General features: G+C 40.3%; 5 protein-coding genes across 5 annotated transcripts; 1 reads left to right on the plus strand and 4 right to left on the minus strand.

The window, feature by feature from the left end:
* The first annotated feature begins 2531 nt into the window (after window positions 1-2531).
* Window positions 2532-6330, plus strand: LOC119725257 (Werner syndrome ATP-dependent helicase-like). Its single transcript, XM_038196597.1, has 6 exons — window positions 2532-3180; window positions 3997-4141; window positions 4299-4437; window positions 4962-5132; window positions 5347-5463; window positions 5562-6330. The coding sequence occupies exons 1-6, from the start codon at window positions 3004-3006 to the stop codon at window positions 6070-6072; spliced, it is 1260 nt and encodes a 419-aa protein (XP_038052525.1). The 5' UTR covers window positions 2532-3003; the 3' UTR covers window positions 6073-6330.
* On the minus strand, window positions 5983-10788 carry LOC119725256. The gene is made up of 11 exons (XM_038196595.1): window positions 10446-10788; window positions 9910-10165; window positions 9248-9643; window positions 8785-9036; window positions 8378-8515; window positions 8034-8289; window positions 7542-7796; window positions 7112-7339; window positions 6796-6927; window positions 6324-6672; window positions 5983-6073 (listed from the first exon to the last, which is right to left on the minus strand). Exons 1-10 carry the CDS (start codon window positions 10496-10498, stop codon window positions 6326-6328), a joined length of 2313 nt encoding a protein of 770 aa, XP_038052523.1. The 5' UTR covers window positions 10499-10788; the 3' UTR covers window positions 5983-6073; window positions 6324-6325.
* A 2901-nt stretch (window positions 10789-13689) lies between these two features.
* Window positions 13690-14207, minus strand: LOC119725984. Its single transcript, XM_038197604.1, has 2 exons — window positions 14063-14207; window positions 13690-13961 (listed from the first exon to the last, which is right to left on the minus strand). The coding sequence occupies exons 1-2, from the start codon at window positions 14205-14207 to the stop codon at window positions 13690-13692; spliced, it is 417 nt and encodes a 138-aa protein (XP_038053532.1).
* Window positions 14208-14215: 8 nt separating this feature from the next.
* On the minus strand, window positions 14216-16216 carry LOC119725985. Its single transcript, XM_038197605.1, has 6 exons — window positions 15915-16216; window positions 15681-15757; window positions 15175-15380; window positions 14617-14952; window positions 14359-14505; window positions 14216-14272 (listed from the first exon to the last, which is right to left on the minus strand). The coding sequence occupies exons 1-6, from the start codon at window positions 16067-16069 to the stop codon at window positions 14216-14218; spliced, it is 978 nt and encodes a 325-aa protein (XP_038053533.1). The 5' UTR covers window positions 16070-16216.
* A 917-nt stretch (window positions 16217-17133) lies between these two features.
* Window positions 17134-18421, minus strand: LOC119725259 (V(D)J recombination-activating protein 1-like). The gene has a single exon (XM_038196599.1). It carries the CDS (start codon window positions 18331-18333, stop codon window positions 17260-17262), a length of 1074 nt encoding a protein of 357 aa, XP_038052527.1. The 5' UTR covers window positions 18334-18421; the 3' UTR covers window positions 17134-17259.
* Between the last annotated feature and the right edge of the window lie 2075 nt (window positions 18422-20496).

The following is a 20496-nucleotide window of genomic DNA, read 5'->3' on the forward strand; positions in this document are numbered from 1 at the left end:
AATATAGCTCTATGGGTAACCTCCTCTTTGCAGAAGCTGGCTGCATTTTTCACTGTAGGACTATATACAGATTGAATGCATCTTTGAAGTGTGTTGTGTTATGCTAACTCCCTCAATGCACAGGCGCTTTATCCTGCCTATGTTATCTGTTCATAGGTTAAGCAAATTTATCAGAGATGAGTGCAAACGTTTAATTGCTGGCACCTGCGTCTAGGGCATGGAGCTAGCGCAATAAAGCAACCTTTCGCCTTGCTCGTTTCACCGTTTACATTGCAGCCTATATGCAAATCGTACACACTACGGACTATGGAATTCTTGTTAGTATCAGTTATTTGGTTTAACAACTCGAGTGTGTTTGAGTCCAAAGTCAACGGTGTAATCAATTGATGCAAAAGTGTACATCACAGCATTTGAAATCGACATGAGATTGTGACTGTACACCAACACGCATCAGGGCTGTTCCCTACGACACGGGAGGGGGGAGTGAATGGCAGAGAAGTAAATAAATATGCCGCGAGTTGCGCATAATACCTTTCTAACGAATGTTTGTGTGTCGTTTTACCAAATGGGGCAACATTCCCATTTACATCAAAAAATGTAATAATTAAACAGTTAAGGGGAGGCTGTTGGGTTTTTGCTGTAGCTCCTCGACTGCAATCCCCACGAAAAAAAAATCCAGGCCTGAATATACTGCTGTTAACAAAGGCACATTATATGGGCTTAAAGTAGTTCTAGTTATCGGTTTATATTCAAAGAGGGCGATGTGAGCAAACCTACACCGAACCCTCTAACCTTTTTGTTTTGTACGCTCTTTCCTCATGACATAGAGATTAAAAATCAATAATTATTGCAAAATCAAACGACGCATTCAAGTGTACGTGTATCTCGACTGCAACTTAAAAGCGCCCTGGATTTTGCGCTGGACGTCATTTACTCTCAATTCCCCTCATCTCTGAAGTTGATGTCGAAAAAATATACCAGTTTTGGAAGATTTTAGCAGTGAGTTTCCACAGTTTGTTTGAAATTTATGTATATTCTAGACAGTGCCAAAGACAGTGCCTAGACAGTGTCATACTGGGTGGACTTGTTTGTGTACATGTACTCGCATCAAAGTATAGGCAATCGTGTATATGGGCTCCGTGCACAAGTCCACCTTCAACAGCAAGAGAGGAAGAGTTGGGAGAGACCTGAGACCTAGACTGATTCCAGGTCCATCCACTGCGTTTTCGAAGGATTCAAAGTTATTGAATAGATATAGAATACAAAAGACTAGATCGTCAACGCGTACAGAAGCGCGTTCTCCATGGGCGGCGCCATTTTTTTTTTCAGCGCGTAGGGCAAAGTTGCGTTTTGCGAACCTTTTTTCCCCCCGTAGGTTTGTATGGAAAGAAATAATGTTATGGCGGTAAAAGAAATATTTTGACCTGTAGTAGTTATTTTGCCAACGAAATCCAAATGGGTTACTAAGCTGCATGTTCATGTCAAGCCGTTCGAATCTTTTTTTTTTTATTTCTATATGTCACAGGTATGAAAGATCCCCTCCCCCTTAGCTTAGCTATTATCAATTGCTATGCTTATTCATTTCATTAATATTCATTACGTCTGCCAATTACAAGCGCTGCGCGCAACGGGTATCGGTCCCCAGGTCATTCAAATTCTGACTGGAGACCAGGGAAGACATATCCAATTTATAACGTCTTTCCTTTTCTTGTTTTTTTTCAGGTAATTATTTTCACTTTTTTCATGATTTCTACAGTTCCATATTTACACTTACCTTAGAGAATGTGCATGTCTTAACTTAAATATTTGCTAGGCATTTTGTAGATTTTTGTTAGTATTTTGCTGTAGTTTAATATAAAGAATTACATGAAGTTCCGGTCTTGAGATATTTCCATAATCTCATCTATTATCCTTTGGTGATACACGGCTGTTTCAGCGCTGTAAAAGTGCGCCCTCTGTTGGTTATCTGTGAACGGCCGATAATTTATGCATTATGACGTCATAATCACTGGGCGGGTTTGCGTTTGGGCGACGCGTCTTGTGTTTGAATTCCGGGGAGGGTAAAAACGTGATCACCTGACCTCCTAGGGTTAGCATAAATTATGTAAATTGGCCATTTAACAAAAGAAGCTCATGATTTATTCATAACTAGTTGGCTGGTGTCCGTGGTTTGGGGAATAAACAATTTAGGTGGTCTTGCGAAATACCAGCGATTCGAACGAAAACCGTTAAATTTGGCGCTAGCGTTCCTCGACCTTCACAAAAAGGGCAAATGATTCCTCGACTCCGGTGGATTCATGAAAAATGTTATCACCAGTCGACTCTTCGAGGCTTACTAAACACCTATCAAATCATAGCTTTCCTGGGCCGTTGCGATTTGCGTGGCAAAAAGCTGCTGAAAATCCAAGTATGGGGGTAGGCTACCACGCGATGACGGCCCATGTGCACTGCACTACGTACAATGTACATGTATAATGTAGGCCTACATGTACAGTACATTTACATCGCGTGCAGTGCCATGCCGTGCACTAGCCCAGTGGACTCCTCCGTTGTGTACAACGCGACGGAGTCCAGGGTATAACGTTTTCATGTCATTGCGAACATTTGATTGAAAGCATTTTCTCACATTTTTACCTTAAAGAGGAAGCTCAACTGGCGTCTACATATTCCTTGTATCCTTAATCACTCAAATTCATGGTTGAGAAGTAATCAATATGTTCCAGGAATAAATTATTTAAGGAAATTATCCGCTAATTCGTGCTTCCGACTGTAAACATCTCGAACCGACTGCTCGTGTGAAGGCTTGCGCTTGCGTGCGCGCATGCGCGAAATGCGTAGCAACTGAATGGCTCTCACGCATGCGTATTAGAATTGTGGGCGTATGCAAGTGTGTTCGTCACGCCGGCCGTGAGTGTTGAATCAGAAAAGACATACAAAAGTTACGTTGCGACTTTCTGAATTTCCTCAAGACTTGTTTGCTCGAGTTGATCGAATTTCTGTAAGATGGAGGAGGCGATTAATAATGTAATGACGGAATGTGGCGTCCCGTACAATCTGAAGCCAGAGCAAATTCAGATCATAAGATCTGTCTTAGAAAGGCGAAAAAATGTGTTCGGCCTTCTGCCCACTGGATTTGGGAAGAGTGATTGCTACGGATGGTTGTCATCAATCATGGACAAAGTAAGTAACACTCATCAAGACACTTTAGAATGAGCTTTTCAATTTCTAAATACTTGTGTTTTCTATTTACTACAAATTGAGCAACCGAGAAAATGACATTAGGCCTATTATTTTTATTAAATGTAAAACGCCGACAGTACGCGCGTGCAAGAAAAAAACTATTTCCCATTCAAAGTGTAGGTTTTTCAAACATAACCTTCCCAGCATGGTGAACCTGAATTGCTGAACAGAAATTGTGCCTGTTGTGTGCGATGTTCAATATACAGAATATCCATCTTCCAGAAACACGCCGTCGATATTTGAAAATTTGATGTTTGTGACCATTATTTTAACTTGACCTATCGACAGCAAATATTTGTCAGTTCCAGATTTGTGCGAGTCTATTTTTGCGTGAATGCTTATAGCCTAACGTTATCATCTTTAAATTAAATCAGAACTGTAGAGAAAAAATACAGAGGACATTTTTAAACCGTGTTTCCAAAACAAACGTGATTAATTAATGAAGTTAAACATTCTGTGAGATTATGTAACAACGATATTACTGTACTAGAACTTTGTATTGTATTTGAATTGCTGAAATGAAAGGTATTGCATGAAAAGTGCTATCCTTTATTAAGAAATGAAGTTTCCTAAAACAAATCATCCTTATAAATTTGCCCATTAATGATTATAAAATCACCCTCATTTAATAGCAAAATTATCTAAAATTCTTTAGAAAAGTTAAGATGGAAGAATTTGAAGTGAAGGTATTATTACGACTATTAAAACAGAAAACATGACCGCGCAAACCTGAACCGTTCATCTCTTTTTTTCCAGATAGAGACTGATGTAGAGCACATCACCCTTGTCATTTCACCACTGAGGTCCCTAATGCTCGACCAGGTAGAAAGGTGGAGCTCCCGAGGTGTCACGTGTGCCGCGATAATGCGAGCTGATGAAATTGATGATGCTACCAAGGAAGGTGGGAAGATTGTTCAACACATTGAACACAGAATGTGACCATAAGACAATTTTCTCTGACGGAATAAGCGGGAAACCACTCAAACCTTTTGGGAAAAATTAGCGTACACAATTAGTATAGTATAGATTTTCTGATATCTTGTTATATTTTATTGCAGAAATTACGGAAGGGAAATTTCAACTGATATTTTCTTCTCCGGAGGCCATACTGCGACACAAGTGGTGGTCTGCCGCCAAAAGATGGGCAAACCGCCTTACTGCCGTAGTTATAGACGAAGCACACTGCATGACAAAGTGGTAGGATACTTGAAATTGCGTTGTCATTTATTATCCTTTCTTCGGTATTATTTAAAACAACTAAAGACCACACAAAAATGCATCCTGACATAAATAAAAGGACAAGAAAAAAGGCCTTAAGGAGCCCCACTTTTCCGCTCCCACTGGCTTATAACCCCTTGCAGACAGAGTGGGTTGAGAAGATTTTATGAAAATTATAACTATTTACTCTATATACTATTCTGGAAGCGGGACGGGTGAAGCGTCCATAAACAAGTTTAAGTCTGGTCCGAATTCACGATTCCACTTTAGAGTTTGAGGGGACCGTAATTGATGAGATAGATGGTCGATCTTTTCCAATTTGCCTTCGACGAGAGATGTTGAAGTTGAGCGGTCATCCCATACAAATGAAAGTGACCATACTTGCAAGGAGCATTTTTCACAACTCATATGCGTCTAAATCTGTGGAAACGAAGTCGATAGTTTGTCCGTCTTTTGTTTAATTTTTTTAAATGCATGACCAACTTTTCCCATTATTTTATCAGGGGGACTTTTCGAGATGGATACAAAAACATTTCAACCATCCGATCAATTCTGTCCCAACAACCCGTCGTGTGCCTAACTGCGACTGCAACTCAAAGCATGGTTGAAGACATCATACACACTTTAAATCTTGAAGTATCGTCTTTTGAAATCATAGCCGTGCTGCCTGACAGGTGAGTAATAAAGCATGAAACGAATTAAAGATGAAATTGTACAAAATTCCTCTCCTTAAAGACCGGTTCACACTTCACGCGAACGGAGATGGCAAACGAATTTTACGTCACGAAATTTCATAAAAATGTCGTTGCAGCCGCATCGAAATATTATCCGGCCGTAACATGAATTTGTTCGTGCATTCAAAAATTGTGATGTTTTTTTATTTGTCAGGCCCAACATCAAAATTCATGCTGAACGGGTTGACAATGCAAACTTTGCAGAGCAGCTTAAGTGGTACGCTGACCTGTTAAAGGGGAAAGAGGCGCCGAAGGCAATCATTTATTCAAGGTAACATTTCAACACCTCATATGGTTTTATATCTTGATTCACTTTTTTAATCATTCCTCTGGGGTATTATAATGATCTACTGTGTATTTTCTTTGTAGGCAAGTAAACGAAGTCGCAAACATTTATGCGTGGCTCATGAGCAGCCTGAATGAGATGGCCTGGGCAGGCTCAGATCGCACCGTCCACAACAGAATTGTGGAAATGTACCACGGCAGCACAGACCAAGAGAGCCAAAAACGGATTGTATCGTCCTTCGCCAAGTCGTCATCTCCCCTTCGATGTGTGGTAGCTACAATGGCATTTGGGATGGGGGTTCAAATCAATGACGTAGACTTCGTCATCCACTGGGGCCCCTCTCGAGATGTACTGAGCTACTGGCAGGAAGTTGGCCGTTGTGCACGAGACGGACGGCAGGGGCATAGCTACCTTTATCTTTATCCGCGGTCTGTCAACAAACGGATGGTTGACCATAGCATGATGGAGGTCTGTGCATCTGTAACATCAAACCAGTGCGTGAGGGCAGTTATCCTGCAACATCTATACGTCTCTGGCATGCAGAAACTTGTCAGGGGGAGCTGCCAACAATGTTGCAATGGGTGCGAGGAGTAATCTGTGTTGATCAGAAAAAGAAACGAGAAGAGAAAAATGCAAAGAGGAGATCACCCAATAAATGAATGTAAATAAGCAGTATCCAATCTCTTGTGTTGTCTGTTGTTCATTTGATAACGGAGATAACTGTAGTTTGTTTCAGTGCACTCTCTGGAGTGACATTATAAGTGCGGCTCAATTTCAGTGCTATATAATGAAAAACACATTTAATTTCCATGCTAAGCGTAGAGAGATCACAATTACTAGTTTACCTTTAGTCGGTTATATTTTTCCACATGTCCATAACTTCTGCGGTTTTGCGAAGCTTTCTCCCGAGCAGATCCGGTGATTTTATACCCGTGCTGTAGGCATATTCTTCAAATCCGCGATGATAACGGCCTGGGTGGTAGACGAACAGGAGGTCTTTTTGGAATTCTTTGACAAAATCCAGGACATCTTTCTTATTGGCGTGGCGTGTCTTTGAACCGTTGCCCTGAACTAAATCACCAAGCCCCCCGTCCGTAATCAGCCTGTCGATTTGCTTTCCGAAAGCGCCACTCATTTGGGCACAGCGTTGGACCTGCTTGGGGGTATATCGTCCTCGAGATCGTAGCAGCATGTCTTTAAAAGATATACAAATCATATTATTGTTACATGAATACAATTAAGGTCAGTTACAGATAACACATTGATCCTAGAGAAGATCTGTTCAGGGTCAAGAACATCATCATTGTATGTCGATACCTTTGAACTCGTTATTAAGAAATTCGTTCAGAAGATCCATGCCGATATTTGCCCCTTCCTTGCCGTGTACGTTGGCTACCCGATTCCATGTCATGTCATGACGAAGCCGCTCTGACAAAAAGCCACTGACACCTATAAATAAAACATAAGATAAAATGAAATACCCATGAATTTCAATTCACAATATGCACCCGATGATTCGACACACGTTTTAAGATACCACATGGTGACTTTTTCAAATGACGGGATACTATACAGCATTTTGTAACATGCACGGTGGATATAATATTGCAAATGAAGCAAGGATGCAACAGACCTGTCAAAAACTGTTGTGCGATGTTCAAGTACTTATGATGCCGAGAAGACCAGAATTCTAGTAGATCCATCTTCCAGTGAGACTTCATTGTTTCTCCTTCCCCGTGTCTTACAGCAAACCTCCTTGCCAAATGGTTCAACCCACGCCACATCAGGGCCTTCGTATAATTTAATACATAGTCATCATGTTCTGTCTCCAGTGCACACTCGTCGCAACAGTACCATACCTCTATACGAACACATGCAGGAAAAGCAAATCTCTATTAATTTGGTATTTAGATACTTATATTATGATAATATTATTGGATTTTTAATAATACGTATAAATAATAAAATAAAATATAAAAAAAAAAGAATGTAAAGTTCAAGTTTATCATCGGCCATATTGTGGCCTAGAAATTATATCCTCATATAAAAGAGTCATACATTACCCGGAAATGTGTTGTCAGATAAACACGATTTGTGATACCACTCCTGATTGCGACAGGCGTCCTTCAAAGCGCATTGAATCATTTCGCCGCCCTTTCTCTTGTGGCACCTACAATATATGTATGTGCCATCGACTTCACAATCGTCACAGCAAAACCAATCGTCGGTGGGTGCTTCGTCAAGACCAACACATGCGAGGTGGTACCAACTGAAGGGACATTGGTAGCTGCAGCATTGAATCATGGGTTCCTCTTTTTCTGTGCACGATGGAAAACGTTATTTCAATATTAAAAAAATCCATTGTGAATTGATGATGATGATGATGATATGTGGGTAGCCACATATCGTCAAGGTTTTTTGTATAAATTTTATAATTTGTTTCTAAATACGATTGATGTCTTTCGTCATCATCACCATCATAGTCATTGTTTTGATTGGGTCGGCGGGAGCGCTGGTTTTATAATTTGGAAACACTTGTAATTGCTATTACTCACCTTCATCACAACAACAAAATCCATAAGACTCTTCTGGGGAAATTGCCGATGACTTTGCGCTGGCATTGACCTTTCGGATGTCTTCCTTTTTAGGTGCCAACCAGCAGAAGTCCACTATTTGTTCTGCCAACCTCCTTAGATACTCAACCTTTTCTTCCATTCTCCCCGTAGACGGGAAATTTGCAGGCACGTCAGATATGGTATCAAGGTTGAGGATTGTCTTGGCGAACATGGTAACATATGCTTCTGTTGTAAACTTAAGAGGAAAAAACAAAAGGATAGATAAGGGGAATGGAAGCCAAGATGTAGTGAGAAGAAGCTGCTGATAAGCATTGTACACATACCTCTATTAAATCCCATGCATGTTGCACGTTCTGTTTCACATCAGTGCTCATCGATCGGTGATTGTAAAACACCTTCATGTGTGCGAGGCTCCCTCTGGAAGCAATACTGCTGCCACTGTACAGCATGTTCACTGTGTCCTAAAATAGGTGTGAAGAAAGTAGTTTTTAACTTCATTTAAATTATTTTGACTATCTCAATATTACAATTTAAATATTGAAATGAATTGATCGCTTATCGCTGACCTATTTTTTTGGTTAGATGTTGGAATGATTATATAATATAGCGATTCATTTTAACAATTATTTTTCGCGGTGCCATGTCTAACGAGCCCGTAGACATCATCAACTTTTTACACAATTTCTGCCTGAATACATGAAATTACGAGAAATCTATCGACAAACATTACCTGTAGCAACAGTATTTCCTTGTGGAACTCCTGTGGTGTTTCTACGAGACCTTGTAGTCGATGCATTTTACTTTCCCCGTTCACTCTTGCCCTCTTTGCATGTACCATTCTCTCCACGCTGAGTCCGTCTCCGCTACATAGGATGGGGAGGACCTGACCATTGGGTTCCGGCACGTACGCATGTAGATGTTGCATTATCTGGATCACGCCAGCAGTTGATGCCGGATTGGCTTCCAGAACTCCAAGATTGACCTGATTTTGAGTAGTGTCAGTTATTTGTCTGTGCATTTTGGTCTGTATTTCACGTAGTAAACATGACATTGTTTATTTCAATGTTTTTATCTATTCAAACGATGCCAATATTATTTTATGCATTGTTTTTTCGCACAATTTAACAATACATTATAGTCTGTGTTATTTTGGATTGTTTTTCCCCCGAAATAAAGATAAAAGAGTTATTTACCACTTCACTCTTGTTGCACATTTCAGTGGAGTACTGGTGTTTGCGTCGGGGGACGTGTCTCTTCATTGGGTCCATGACGGGGAGATGCTGCATGAGAATTTTCATTGTGAGATAGACCATCAGGTTCTTCAACTCTGCGTAGTCGTGATGTTGTGGAATGATGCATGGGATCAGCTGACAAGCAGGGATGGTAGTTGTGTCCATCAGATGGAGTGTCGGCACTCGGTTGTTGCAAGCAAATGACAGAGCCCAGAGCAGAAATTCGGCTTTCTTGTCTTTGCCTTGATGTTTACAGTGGGGATTAATTTGGACATTGTCCCAACATACGCCGTAACCTTCATCTCCTGTTTGCGACACTCTCCGTACTGCTTTTTTGTGGTTGCGATTATCGCTAGACTAAAGAAAAAACGTAAAGGCCTATAGTTTTTTTTTTATAGTATACAGTATTGCACATTTAATCTCATATATAATTAGTTATTGTCCTGCGCATTTTATCTCATATATAATTAGTTATTGTCCTGCGCATTTTATCTCATATATAATTAGTTATTGTCCTGCGCATTTAATCTCATATATAATTAGTTATTGTCCGTACTGTAATACACAGGGTGGTAATTCAACAGAGCCTTCTGTGCATTGTACATAGATTCACATAGTTATACCTCAACTGATGTTTTCCACTGGACCAGACAGTTGTCATGGTCAGCGGCGATGTTATCGACGTGTGCACGAGCAGTCTGGAGGCCCTGTGTTATCCCTAGACGGTTGAGCGTTTGGAACAATTTATGGGTACAGCCTTGCCTCCACAATTCAACACTCAAGGTAGCCTGGACGAAGTTGTATTTCCGTGGCGCTCGTGTGAAAAAGATGATCGACAGAATAGTGCCCAGACGCTTCTCTATGATGTTGTGTCCGGCCCTGTATAATAATATATTTTAGTGTGAAAAGCATTTAAGACCACAATGCATTGGCATAATTTTTAGTATAATCATGGGTAAATTTCCGGGGAAAACAAATTCGAACTGTCTATTCCCACAATGCATGCATTGGTTCATTCTGGCAGAAAATAATACGTTATTGGGTAGTGTCGAATGTGTAACATTTCGGAAATTCATTACGATCGCAATAAAATACTGCATGCATGCACGTCAGAAAGTTCGGAAAGAGCTCATACAGTGTTCACTGTAATCTTCGTTACCTTTTCAATTTGGCTGGTAAGGAGGCCTGTATCATTGCCACTAGTAGAGGCATCTTGGAATTTGCCTCTTTAATGAGGTCCTTCCACGCGAACTTTTGTAATCGTTCCAGTGTGAGCTTTCCACCGAAGATACCGGCATCTGCGTCAAGTCCTTTCTTCTTTTGACTGACTTCCCGAGCCTGAAAATTGAACGGAATTGTGCAACAACTCAGCGGGCATTTTGTTTTGTATAGTATAGTGTGACAAAATAAATACCCATTAAATTTAGCACTGTTAGCATATAGTATAAATCTCTAAAGGCGGTGATTTCTTACGACGAACGAGGAAGGGGGGGCAAAGATCAGAGAATGTTACCGTAATTTTTTTCGGGCTTTGCTCCATTTTTCGGCCCACAATATACTTATAATATTGCCCGCATTTTTTTCGTCGTAACAATTATTCCCGAAAAGTTATTCCCTTCTTGCCTTTTTGCAAAGGTGAGGGAAAGAGGAGCGGTGAGGTGTAAAGATAATTATCCCCGTCGGAATTCAACATGGTAACTCCGCTTAGCTCATTTAGAAAATTATTGGAAGATTGGATCGAGTATAGGCGCTGAGCAATTTAGAACTTACGACGTGAACAAATACCACTTGAGGGCTCATATGAGTAGAGGCTTAGCCCAGTGGGGGAGAATACTATAGGTAAATGCGTCCCTTCAACCAAAAATGTTCTTGGCATATCCCCGATGAACTGAAACATTTTACACAACACCAATTTGTTAATGTCTATCCACCGTTGTTGCACGCTTTCCATAAATTTCGCTATCACTTGATTAATTAGGTACAGTATTATAATATTTTTCTAAACATAATCACACGTTTATAAAACGTCCAGCGTAATACCCACTTATCAGAAATGCTTATGTCATATACAAATATAATGTAGATCAATAATACACAAATGAAAACAATCATAACGAATTTTTTAATCTTTATTACCTCTCGTTGAATCTGCTGGACACAAACTTTCCCGATAGCCTTCTGTGCTTTTTTGCTTCCCCTTATCAGGCATCTGAGCACTTGCGTGTATTTTGACTCGTCAATGAGTTTTTTCGCCGTTGTCTTGAAGTTCGTCTTTTGTCGCTTAGCCGGATCAGAAGTGGAGTTGTTGTTTTTCGGAAAGCTTCTTTTCTGTGAACCCTTTTTCTTTGGGACGGTCTGGGAAACTAATGTTTCCTTGCACTTTGAACACAGGAATTGTGTTTTACATTCATCTGGTGTTATGACCTTGCCGAACGCTTTTCTGAATGTGCCGGGGCTTGACAAAACTTTCACCAAATGCCTCTTATAGCCTCGCTCGGCTTTCTCAAACGTGGTCGTTTCACAATTTACACAAAATTTCGAAGATGAAGACATTGCAAAGTGCTCGATACACTTGAGGAAATTCAGAAAGTTGCAACTTGAATTTGCATGTGCTTGTCTGACGGCGTGACGAACACACTTGCATACGCCCACAATTCTAATACGCATGCGTGAGAGCCGTTCAGTTGCTACGCATTTCGCGCATGCGCGCACGCAAGCGCAAGCCTTCACACGAGCAGTCGGTTCGAGATGTTTACAATCGGAAGCACGAATTAGCGGATAATTTCCTTAAATATTTTATTCCTGGGACATATTCATTACTTCTCAACCATGAATTTGAGTGATTAGGGATACAAGGAATATGTTGACGCCAGTTGAGCTTCCTCTATAAGGTAAAAATGTGAGAAAATGCTTTCAATCAAATGTTCGCAATGACATGAAAACGTTATACCCTGGACGTCAGTCGCAATGCAATGTAGACGACGTCCAACCTGGGCTAGCCGTGCACATGCATTATTACCCATATGCATTGTGGACAACTCAGCAGCCGCGTGCCTTCGCCATGTTTTTTCAAGGTAAGTTCAGTTAATTAAGTTTTAATTTTCATTCATGAAATGATGAAATGATCATTATAATAATGGTGACTAGCTTGTTGAGTCTATGGCCTATGCTTTGACTGTCTGTAATTTAGTGTAAATTTTGCATGCATGCCATTGACATGATTGATGGATGCTTGAAAATATGGTCAGATGGTCGTGACGTGACACATGCCATCACATGATCACATACATGTGCGTGTACGTACATGTAGGCCTATATGTACATCCTACATGTTTGAAAAATATGAAAACAGGAATTTTACCGGATCAGATGTTATTGTTAAATAATACATAGGCCTAGGCCTATGTCATGTATGTCCTGTACGTAAGTTAGTGTCACATATTACTATAATTACTAAACATGCTAAACTGATCTGATCATGCTGGAACTGGAAGGGACGTTAAACAAAGTTTATCCTTGACCATGTTGACACTCACTGCTTGATGCAAAGAAAGAGGACCGAGGTGTTTTAAAAAAGTGTCTGTCGAGTGTCGATACATTGTTAGCAGCTATCTAATTACTACTAGCATCGAATAGGCTACCTTACTGTAAATTCTTTTGCTGCACCATGGCACGGATTTAGCCAAATAAATTAATAAAACTTAAAAGAACAGACATGAACGGTCATGATGGTTTATGGAAATCTTAAATACTCCACCAACAATATAATTATTAACATTTATATACATCATTATACATGTACATTATGCACGAACATTTCATGTTATTCATTCGCAGGATTGAACTATGACATCTACAGGAAAATTGGGAAATGGCACTGCTCAAACCAATTACATCTGTACATGTACCGATATAATTATAAACAATTATCATACATTATACAATGGGTTTATAGCATGAGCATTTCATGTTACTCATGCCTAGGTTGAACCTGTATGACACCTACAGGACAAATTGGAAAACGGCGTTGCTCAAACCAATGACCAATATAATTAAAACAATTAGACACATTCATGACATTATCATACATAAGTAGCATGATTGTTATTCATGCCTAGGATTGAACCTGTGTGACACCTACAGGAAAATTGGGAAACAGCGCTGCTCAATCCAATTTCTGTGAACCGATCAAAAACAGAGGTGGCTTTCAATTCGTGCATTTTTTTGTAGTACTTTGAGAAGTGACTAAATTTAGCAACAAGAAAAGACAAGGCATCAAAATCTGTGACTTTTGTGTATGGCAGTGATCACCTTGTTGCCAAACATGAACATGTACATGTATGTTTTATTTACTTAGGTGAAAGACACTTTTTTTTCTGTTATATGATTTCTTTTCCAATTCTTCACAATACTTCAGGACAGGTCGAGACATGATGTCGTCGCATGACTGCCATGAGCCTGTCCAAGTCATCCCGCATCCCTTGAACCACTCGGCCGATTCTGTTGAATTCTGCATGGATGAGCTCTCCGCCTTGTTCATTGAGCAAGCCAAGACCCACACGAAAGCGTTGTAGCTGATCCACAGCATGGTCTTCAAGCAGGTGGAGCTTGGGAGTGATTCTTTCCTCCGGGAAAAGCTGGCGGTAGGTCCTCAAGAGTTCCCGAATACTTACATCTGTGGGCATGAAATGCAACATGTATTGTCTGTGTGTTTTTCCCATACATACGTGTACATTTTACATCTCTTTTTAAGCTGAAGTGTGTTTGTGCACTTACCTATGCGGAGGACATCTTCGTCAGTCAAAGCAAGGGCATGGTTAATGCCCTTATGGACATCTGCAAATTTCAGAAAAACTTCTCTAAAATTTGCACGGTGTTGAAACGCCTGCCGTCTGAGTCGTTCTTGAGCAGCAAGGGACATATCGTCTGTCAGCTGTCTTTCAAGCTCTTCCGGGGGACTTTAGTGAGGGCGTCAATTAGCTTTGGCTGCAACGTGAGAAAATACTTTTTAGCCATGTAATTTTTTGTTCCTTGATCTAAATTTGTTTTAATGCATGTATTGTTACTCTTACCTCACAGCATTTGTTGACATGGTTACCCACGAAAGCTTTCCCATGGTACGCTTGTCGCTGAACTTTGTGGTCATGGAGGACTCTGTCAAGGGCACTAGCAATGGGACCAGTTGCGTAGGTAAGCTTCGCTGACAGAGCGTCTTGTTCCTGAAATGTTGGTAGCCAAAAAGTGCATTTTTATGAAGTATTATATTTTAAATCATGCACAGGAACTAAAATGATTGTCATAGGACTGCTGAAAAAATTTGTTGTAATTACCAAGTCTCTGATGTCTGCTCGCAGTTTAAAAACAGATGTAGCTGTATCACGGAAAGCTTCATCCATCTTGTCACAGTTGTTCCTCAGGGCATAGAGGGGGAGTTCTTCCTCGGCTTGTTCCAGAGCGGACCGCTTTTCAGTAAGATCTTGCTGAATCTTGTTCTGCCTTTGTATTTCTGCAGCTATCTGGTCATCAAAGTTGGTTCCTTCTTCATGATCTTGAGATGTGACCCGTAGCTGGAACAACTTGACATCGAGATCATGGCAGGCCCTCTCAAGCAGATCGAACAGCTTTTTGTACACGCCCAGAGAAATATGCAAGGTAGGGATTATGACCTGAAACAGAAAGAGTTAAAACTGGTTTGGTGTTTATGTCATTTACATGCATACATGTACATGTGTTTAGATTTGTTTCGTAGCACTTTTATGTACATGCTATTTTTACATAGGCGGGTTAACTTTATTACATATTGTAATTGTATCTGAGTGACTAACATGGCTACTTAACACATGGCTCACATGTACATGTATTTATATTAGCAGCATTAATTCACTTACATGGTCAGTCTCAATGGGTATTAAGGAGGGATTCACAATGCTGTATGAAACATCTTTGGCCCGTGATGGTCGTGCTCCATCCTCCAGGAATAGCTGGTGATGCTCTCTGATGTTTTGGAGGTTACGAGGCAAGCATGGGCCTCGCTCTGCGATTGGCAATTGCATTGTCTTCTTGCTTGCCAAACAGTAAACGCAGCAGTAACGAGCTGAAAGGCAGAAACAAAATTGTTGTTGGCATTAAATTCTTTTTTAAGCTAAAACTTGTTTTTTCAGTTTGTGTTTTCAAAGGAGTGAATAAGGCAAAAACTAAGCACAGTATGACTACACACAGGGTCTGGTCTAGCCATTAATAACTTTATCCTAAGCTTTAAATAAAAATTCCCCCCTCCCCCCATTTTTAGGTTGTGCATGAGATGGGTCACCAACAACCTTCTATCAAAACATAAAGGCTGTTCTTGCTGAACAAGAAGAAAGGAAGAACAAATCAGGTGAGTTAAAAACCTTACCATTACACCCACAGATTCCATACACCTTGTTCAGTAGTTCGTAATCCCCAAAGAGGAACACACGTAGGGACCTTCCACTGAAATAAAACATTTGAATCAATTTTGTCATAAATACCATGGTGTTTGAGTTGCTTTAATAACATTATAATCATTCCTGCTTGTGTTGTCTTTCAATCTAAACAAAAACAAACAGGAAAAAAAGTGAATAGGGATTAGAGACCTGAAAAGACTTACCGCCACTTCAGTGTGGACAGCACTGAAAGCTGCTCAAATATTGGGGGAAGTGCTCTCCGTATGTTGGCCATCGAGTCGGTGGCTTCAAAACAGGAAAACACAACGGTGTTTTTTATGGAGTTGGGATGGGCTACATTCACAATTTGGAAATCCATTTTAAATGAGTTTCCTCCCTTGTCTCCGCCGACCTTAATCCATATTTCGTTGGCTGGGATGACCCCATTGTGCCATGTCAGGGTACCTTGCCTGGAGTGGGAGAAAAGAAAAAAATGTGGACGCAAGACTTGGGTTTATTGTAAGTGCAACTGTCTCTACAATATACCATTTACAACATGAAATTCTAAAAGTTATATGAAGATACATTATCTTACTGGTCGTGGCGGTCCAGGTAGTCCAGAATCATTGCTCCGATGTCCTTGACATACACAAATGGTGTTTCCTTGAGCTTCATGCCATTGATCCCATCGGCTGCATTTGTGTTGAAAAAGAGCTTGATCGTTTCGCCAGCTAGATTATCCTTGAGTAGCATTTTCTGAGTCTTGCGCATGGCCCGCTCTGAAGGAATGTTTGCTCCACTCATGTACCTGTTGTAAATTAGTTAAGTGTTTGTATGTTCAACCAATTATAATTCAAATGTTTTATATATTTTTTTTCCCCCAAAGATTTCCTGCAGTTATACCTTCTGAGTTTCCGTAGCTGATTCCACGCAAGGCTGCAGTCACGCATCATTGCCATAGATTTCTCCGTCGTCATTCCAGAAGATGCCAGACACTTTGAGGATTTGTCATCACTGCGTTGGGACATCACAACTCGTTGGATATAGGTTGGCTGAGAAAATTAATCAAACCAAGGATGAATCTGGATGTGCATGTACTCAGTCCAAACACATACAATGTACAAGGCCAGGTCAAGCAAAACAAAATTTTTGAATCATCAGTCATGCAAAACTGAATCCAAAAAAATAGTGACTCTAGGGCAAAATTTTTGGCCCAAATGCACTCTGGAATGTGTGATCTTTTTCACAAAATGATTGGTTCAACTCTCGTGATACTGGCTGGAGAAACATCTGAGAAAAGAAATCATGTCAACCTTGTACTTGAACCCCCCCCCCCCCGAAAAAAAAATTATTTAAATCTTCCACCTACACGTATGTATCCCATTTTAATTCAGTGTTCATGTAAATATTGTCTGGCTTGGTTCACAAGAAATTTTGTTCCAAAAAATTCAAAGTGAGTTTAGTGCGCCAGATGATAAAGATTCTTTGTGAAATTTGTAATGATGGAAAAAAAACCGAAAAATATAGAACTAAAGGTACCTTTATTTTGTGGTTAATGTATAAAGTATTTTATGAAGAAAGAAAATTTAAGTCTATTAATATTATCTTTGAACTTACCCGTCCACCTGTTTTGATTGTGACCAGAGATTTATCTTGTTTTAGTTTGTGGCACATCCATTTATCGGTAGCTTCTTCGACTTCAGATGGTATTTGTGTGCCAACTTTGTGATTAGAAGCCAGCTCTTTAAGGATCCTTGCTGCATTTGTAATCTGAGCAGCTTTATCATCTTGGGGAAGTAGGGAAGACTTGGGTGCTTCCACTATGGTTACTTTGTGGTCTGGGGTACTGTTCGGTGAACAGTCATGATCTACAAGTTGGGACAGTCTGCCAATTTGTGTGCAGTTATGGCAAATCACTGTCAGGTTGTCAAGCTGTACATTTAAGATACGGGGAATTTTTGTAACCTCCTGGAAGTCCAAAGTCTGTTTACATGTAGGACAGTTAATTTTATGACACGATGCAAACTGGAAGCATTTACTGAGGCAGGTTGAACAAAACACATGTTCACATGGTGTCTGCACCGCTGGTCGGCTGATTATGCATTGGCATATTACACAGATAAACAAAAATTCTTCTCCTCGATGGCAAAGAATGTCAATGCTTGGAGGCACTATACATGACAATGTTTGTGAAGGCAACTCACTAAAGATGTTGTCCTTTCCTTGAAAGCAAAGCGCCGAGTCTGTACTCTTCACTTGTCTGCTGGAGTCACATTTAGGTTTATAGGAGCCTCCGCCTCTGCCTTGTTGAGGTACTAATTTACAAACAAAGCACTTGCCTGTCCGGGAATGTTTTGGCCATTCGCTTTGCACAGTTTGTCGTCTTTTTATGTTACTCACACTGTAGGTCCTTTCTCCAGAAGTGTAGTGCCTAATTTTCCTGGCGCATTTCTCGCATAGTTTTTGTGGATGCTGATCAGGTGTGTCCTCCCAAGTACTTACTCCAAACACATTGAAAATTTCCTTGTTTACATTCGCACAAAATACTGGCTTCCTAGTTGAAACTGTAGATCCTGGATGTAATCTATTTGTGCAAATTCTACATATTTTTTCTAATGATGCCTCGTGAAATTTAAAACTCATGCTGATGTAAATAAAACACCATTTTGAAAGACACGAACTCTACGGTCTTCTGTGTTTTTATTGTTGTGTTGCGTGAGTGAAAGTTGTATTTTTGTATAGCGCGCCAGCAGCGCCACACATACTGGTTCCCCGCGCTATGCACATAAAGCAAATGCATAAGCAGTGAACCCACGAAGTTGACGATGAAGTGAAGAATGAAAATAACCGCGCATTTGACGATGTTTATCGTCTGATTTTTAAAGAATTGATTGCGGCCCAGAAATCCTATGATCGCTTTTAGTTGAATCTACCTTTGTATTTTATGGTAAAAGCTGATATTTTTTCATAACCACCAGGGTTGAGAGGGAATCTTTGGTCTTTTTTGTTCATTTTTGTCGACGATACGAACGAAGAACGTCACACAGAAAACCCAATAAATTGACGAAAATTCACTTTTAAGTCAAATATGATCAGGTTTATTTCATTTTTTTCGTAAAACTTTTGTTACTTTATGGAAAAAACAAGTTTACAGAAAAGAAAATGACAAAAACTGTTCATTACTGGGATTTGTTTGTGTGAAATTTACATCGTATTTTTAGTCCCTGGACGCCGCCATGTTTGCATGACGTTACGTGCGTAATTGGAGTAAATAAAAGACAAACTAACGAATGGGCAATACTTTTGTTACGCATAATGAATACGACCGGAACGGCCGTGACTATTCCTCATCAGTCTTAATTGCTTTTGTATATATTCATTCAGTATATTGATTTTGTGTCTCATTTTCAGGATGGCAAGCCATCGAGCCACTTTCCTTGCAAAGTGGTTGGATGGTACCCGGTGCGACGCATGAGCTTTTGCCGTGTATTGAGGCCCATTTTCAAGCTCTGCAACATATAAATATATTGTAGTAACAACACTTATTCTGAAATTTACGTTTTCTTTGTTTCCATATTTAGCTCATATAGTGTACAGCCGGCGCAGCTCGTATTTCAAACGATGCCGAAATCTACGCGCAAATCAAAGCGGCAGTCCGCCGCGTCTCAGCGGACCTCAGAGGACAGGAAGCCAGGAGGGACGCCTCGCACCACCAGATCTAACCGTGGCCGAGGACCTACCGCCGCTAATCCATCTCGTCAAGACGACGAGCTGATCCCCATACCCACAAAGGACTGGCCGCGACCTCCTGCGGACGCTGGGCCTGCGACGCCGGCGGACCAAGCAGGACCACTTTGCAACGAAACGCTTGAAACAAGCGGAATTCGGGGTGAGTCTGGTGCTCAAGCTCGCCATACGAACAGTGAAACTGTATAGCGCTAGATGCAGTCGGTTTTTTTTCCTAATTCCGGATTTTTACTTTAGTTAGGACCGGTTCAAACAAAAACCTACCTCTTTTGGATTAGTCTTCTGTACTTGTTTTCTTTCTGACGAAGTGCATATTTTAAATGGAAAATGTAAGCTTTCGATACACAAAGATCTTTTCTTTTAAGAAAAGAAATTCTGGGAAGATTTCCGACTCGCACTTTGACATCTTTGGACGGTTTGTAAAAAATCACGGGAGCTGCGACGATAAATGTTGTCCTCGGTACATCACTCGTACCGTGTTATTTCGAATATTTTGTTCATACACTACAGTCGTATAAACTCTTCCATCGAATGTTTGTTGCATCAAAATAAGTTAAAAAGTCTCTAATATTGCAAAATCCGCCAAAAAAAAAAAAGGTGTCAAGGGTTTTCGGTCCGCGCGTGTGCTTATGCCGTCGCGCTGCAGATTTTCGCGCGAAGCAGTTTTTGATTGATTCGGAACTAATTAAAACCAATCCAGATTTAGAAAAAGAAGCATCGGTACTTTTGACATCGTAAAGTCAAAATAAAAAGAGCTCAAAGTTGGAAAATTATTTTACAGTATCTCCATCACCCAAGGTTAACTTTTTAACCAATGCCACTTGAATTCGTGGAGAATTTGAGCCGAAAGCAGCCTGGCTGATGTTTGCTATTTGGAACTAGGAAAAAGGCTGTACCTTCAATGTCGACCTATACTATGTAGTGAATTTATGAATAATTGTTCAATAAATGAATCACAGAAGAAAACAATCTGTAATCCACTTAAAATCCACTTATCAGTACTTTAATCCAGAAAAAAAGTCATTTTCTTTGCAATCGGTTTTAACCCAAGACAAAACT

The sequence above is a fragment of the Patiria miniata genome, unplaced genomic scaffold (assembly GCF_015706575.1).
Source record: "Patiria miniata isolate m_02_andy unplaced genomic scaffold, ASM1570657v1 HiC_scaffold_19, whole genome shotgun sequence".
Taxonomy (NCBI): Eukaryota; Metazoa; Echinodermata; class Asteroidea; order Valvatida; family Asterinidae; genus Patiria; species Patiria miniata.

What these genes read in the sequence shown, in the direction of transcription:
- LOC119725257 (XM_038196597.1), top strand. Translation starts at nt 3,004, where the DNA reads ATGGAGGAGGCGATTAATAATGTAATGACGGAATGTGGCGTCCCGTAC. An exon ending in GCACACTGCATGACAAAGTG is followed by an intron (nt 4,438 to 4,961) that starts GTAGGATACTTG and finishes TTATTTTATCAG; the next exon opens with GGGGACTTTTCGAGATGGAT. An exon ending in ATAGCCGTGCTGCCTGACAG is followed by an intron (nt 5,133 to 5,346) that starts GTGAGTAATAAA and finishes TTTATTTGTCAG; the next exon opens with GCCCAACATCAAAATTCATG.
- LOC119725256 (XM_038196595.1), bottom strand. Translation starts at nt 10,498, where the DNA reads ATGCCTCTACTAGTGGCAATGATACAGGCCTCCTTACCAGCCAAATTG. An exon ending in ATTTTGTTGTTGTGATGAAG is followed by an intron (nt 7,797 to 8,033) that starts GTGAGTAATAGC and finishes CATCGTGCACAG; the next exon opens with AAAAAGAGGAACCCATGATT. An exon ending in TCTTAATAACGAGTTCAAAG is followed by an intron (nt 6,673 to 6,795) that starts GTATCGACATAC and finishes TATCTTTTAAAG; the next exon opens with ACATGCTGCTACGATCTCGA.
- LOC119725984 (XM_038197604.1), bottom strand. Translation starts at nt 14,207, where the DNA reads ATGTCCCTTGCTGCTCAAGAACGACTCAGACGGCAGGCGTTTCAACAC. An exon ending in CGAAGATGTCCTCCGCATAG is followed by an intron (nt 13,962 to 14,062) that starts GTAAGTGCACAA and finishes TCATGCCCACAG; the next exon opens with ATGTAAGTATTCGGGAACTC.
- LOC119725985 (XM_038197605.1), bottom strand. Translation starts at nt 16,069, where the DNA reads ATGGATTTCCAAATTGTGAATGTAGCCCATCCCAACTCCATAAAAAAC. An exon ending in TGGAATCTGTGGGTGTAATG is followed by an intron (nt 15,381 to 15,680) that starts GTAAGGTTTTTA and finishes TCTGCCTTTCAG; the next exon opens with CTCGTTACTGCTGCGTTTAC. An exon ending in TACCCATTGAGACTGACCAT is followed by an intron (nt 14,953 to 15,174) that starts GTAAGTGAATTA and finishes TTTCTGTTTCAG; the next exon opens with GTCATAATCCCTACCTTGCA.
- LOC119725259 (XM_038196599.1), bottom strand. Translation starts at nt 18,333, where the DNA reads ATGAGTTTTAAATTTCACGAGGCATCATTAGAAAAAATATGTAGAATT.